Source organism: Oratosquilla oratoria, chromosome 32 (assembly GCF_046742065.1).
Source record: "Oratosquilla oratoria isolate Oo_2021 chromosome 32, ASM4674206v1, whole genome shotgun sequence".
Taxonomy (NCBI): domain Eukaryota; kingdom Metazoa; phylum Arthropoda; class Malacostraca; order Stomatopoda; family Squillidae; genus Oratosquilla; species Oratosquilla oratoria.
The window spans coordinates 32,500,482-32,502,981 of NC_134808.1; the positions used below are offsets into that span (position 1 = coordinate 32,500,482).

General features: G+C 44.8%; 1 protein-coding gene across 1 annotated transcript in view; it reads left to right on the forward strand.

Annotated features, from left to right (window-relative positions):
* The first annotated feature begins 1,451 nt into the window (after positions 1-1,451).
* LOC143017421 (ras-related and estrogen-regulated growth inhibitor-like protein) overlaps positions 1,452-2,500 on the forward strand; it is a 3,261-nt gene continuing 2,212 nt past the window's right edge. Inside the window, exons 1-2 of the mRNA XM_076172138.1 lie at positions 1,452-1,843; positions 2,318-2,496. Coding sequence (XP_076028253.1) covers positions 1,699-1,843; positions 2,318-2,496 — 324 coding nt within the window. The 5' untranslated portion in view covers positions 1,452-1,698. The remainder of the gene's footprint in view (positions 1,844-2,317; positions 2,497-2,500) is intronic.

Genomic DNA, 2,500 nt, shown 5'->3' on the forward strand with positions numbered 1-2,500 from the left:
CTAATCTTAACGATTTAATGTTGGATGACGTGAGATGATTTTATTCAACTTTGGGAGGAAAAAACATGCATTGTAATCTTAGGTTTACCATCTACGGTTTGCTGATATCGCCTGATGTTAGCCAGAAGAGAATCAACAAAGTATGTCATTAGACCAAACTCTCTTTCAGGACCCAGAGGTCCTCCAAGATGAAAGAAATCGCCTGACGTCAACAAGAATTATCTATGTATATATACCAAGTGCTTTTTTCCCCTTATATGGGGGGTAGCTAAGTCAGCGTCACGTACATACTCCCACCAATTTCACACGTTCATGGATTTATGTTTTTTTTTATTCTTTCAAGTGACTGAAATCGACTAACGCTAGACAGAAGAAAAGGATTAAAGTATTTGCTGGGTAGTAATGGTGTTAATGTTCATTCTTTCCGTATTGTAGAGAAATGTAATGTATCAAATGAGCGCGTAGAATAATCAAAGTACAGGAAAAGAGAGAGAGAGACAGGGGGAGACAGAGAGAGACAGAGAGAGAGAGAGAAGAGAGAGAGAGAGAGAGAGGGGGGGGAGAGAGAGAGGGGGAGAGAGAGAGAGAGAGAGAGAGAGAGAGAGAGAGAGAGAGAGAGAGAGAGAGAGAGAGAGAGAGAGAGAGAGCGAGAGAGAGAGAGCGGGTATATATATATATATATATATATATATATATATATATATAGAGAGAGAGAGAGAGAGAGAGAGAGAGAGAGAGAGAGAGAGAGAGAGAGAGAGAGAGAAAGACAGAAAGAGAGAGGGAGAGAGAAAGACAGAAAGAGAGAAAGAGGGAGAGAGAGAGAGAGAGAGAGAGAGAGAGAGAGAGAGAGAGAGAGAGAGAGAGAGAGAGAGAGAGAGAAAGGGGGAAATAGGGAGGAAACAGATAACGAAGACAGTTTCGTAATGTGGCGAGAAAGCTCCTAAGACTATATTTTGTCGGAGATAGAAGAAAAAAAATTATGTATTTATTCTCTTTAATACAATATCTTTTCACCCTTCGGTAGGGAGACCAGGAAGTAGTGGTGGCGATGGGTGTGGTTGGTAGACAGGTAAACAAGTACCTGGCAGATAGCTGAACGTGTTTTGCTAAGCTATGCGTCTCATGGAAACCCCACAATTTTGCTGTTCCTCTCTACGCGCGACAAACAAGTGATCGCGCTGGTCTATCAGCGCAATTTCACAGAGAACTGCGTAGAGGAATGGGGGGGATGGGCAGGATTCTCCTTAACCGTTTAACCCTCCCTTCCCCTCCCCCACACCCAGGTTACCATTATTCTTGTGGCTAAGTGCTATAGTTTAAGTATACTCGTACAGTGGCTCTTGTTCGCTGGCGCCGAAGGCAGAGCCACCGTTCAGCTGAGGGGAAAAGAAATCTAGGAGGTTATCGCGCATGTGGCAACCGAGCAACGGAGGCTATAAAAGCGGGTTCCTCCCCTCAGGAGGAGGACAGTTTGTTCAGTGGTGCCACCGAGGAAGGAGGTTCCGTTTTGTGTCCATGCGACCCCACCATCCCAACGACGACTACAGACTTTATTACTATTTCGAAGGCAAATGACCGAAAAAAATAAGTGCACAGGAGGAGTTTTGTCGAGAAACTTTCCCGTTCTAGTGTGATACCAATCTTGGAAACTTGAGACTTAAGTCCACCTGCACCCCACCTTTGGAGTCCCTAGCAGCCATGAAGACCGAAGAGAAGCTGCAGAATGGATCTTCATGTCCGGTGGTACGGATAGCGGTCCTGGGATCGAGTCAGGTCGGCAAGTCGGCCCTCACCGTCCGGTACCTGACCAAGAGATTCATCGGGGAGTACAGATCAGACACAGGTAAGGCCTCAAAAAAAGTATCTTTACTCCAAACTTCATCCTGTGATACCAGTCTCACTCTTCAAGACTTCTGGCGCTTTGAGGTCTTTCAGACTCTTTCTTTTCTTGAGGAACAAAAAGTACATTAACCCCCATATTTCGTCCTATAGTATCAGAGACCCCATTCTTAATTACCCCTGTCTTTAAGGTCTCTCAAGTCTATTTTCTTTAATATTCTCTTTTCTCTCATTTCTTATTTATCTCTCTCGTTAATCAAGACTCATTCCACTGCTCTCTCTTATCTCTCAGAACTCATTCCTCTTCTTTCTAAGGTCTCTCAAAACTCATTTCTCTTCTCTCTCCTGTTTCTCAAAACTCATTTTTCTTCTTTCTCCTCTCAAAAATAATTTCTCTTCTTTCTCCTGACTCTTAAGACTTCTCTCTTTTCTCTTGTATTTCATTACTCACTTCTCTCTCTTTTCTCCTGTCACTCAGACATGCTGTACAAGTGCCAGCTCCAGGTGGAGGGGTCTCCGCTCCCTGTGGAGATCATGGACGCGACACCGCCGACCCACCTCTCCTCCAGTGTCCATGTACACTGGGCAGAGGCCTTCGTGATCGTGTACTCCGTCTGCGACAGCAGGAGCTTCAAGAGAGCCAAGGAGACTCTTGAGGTAA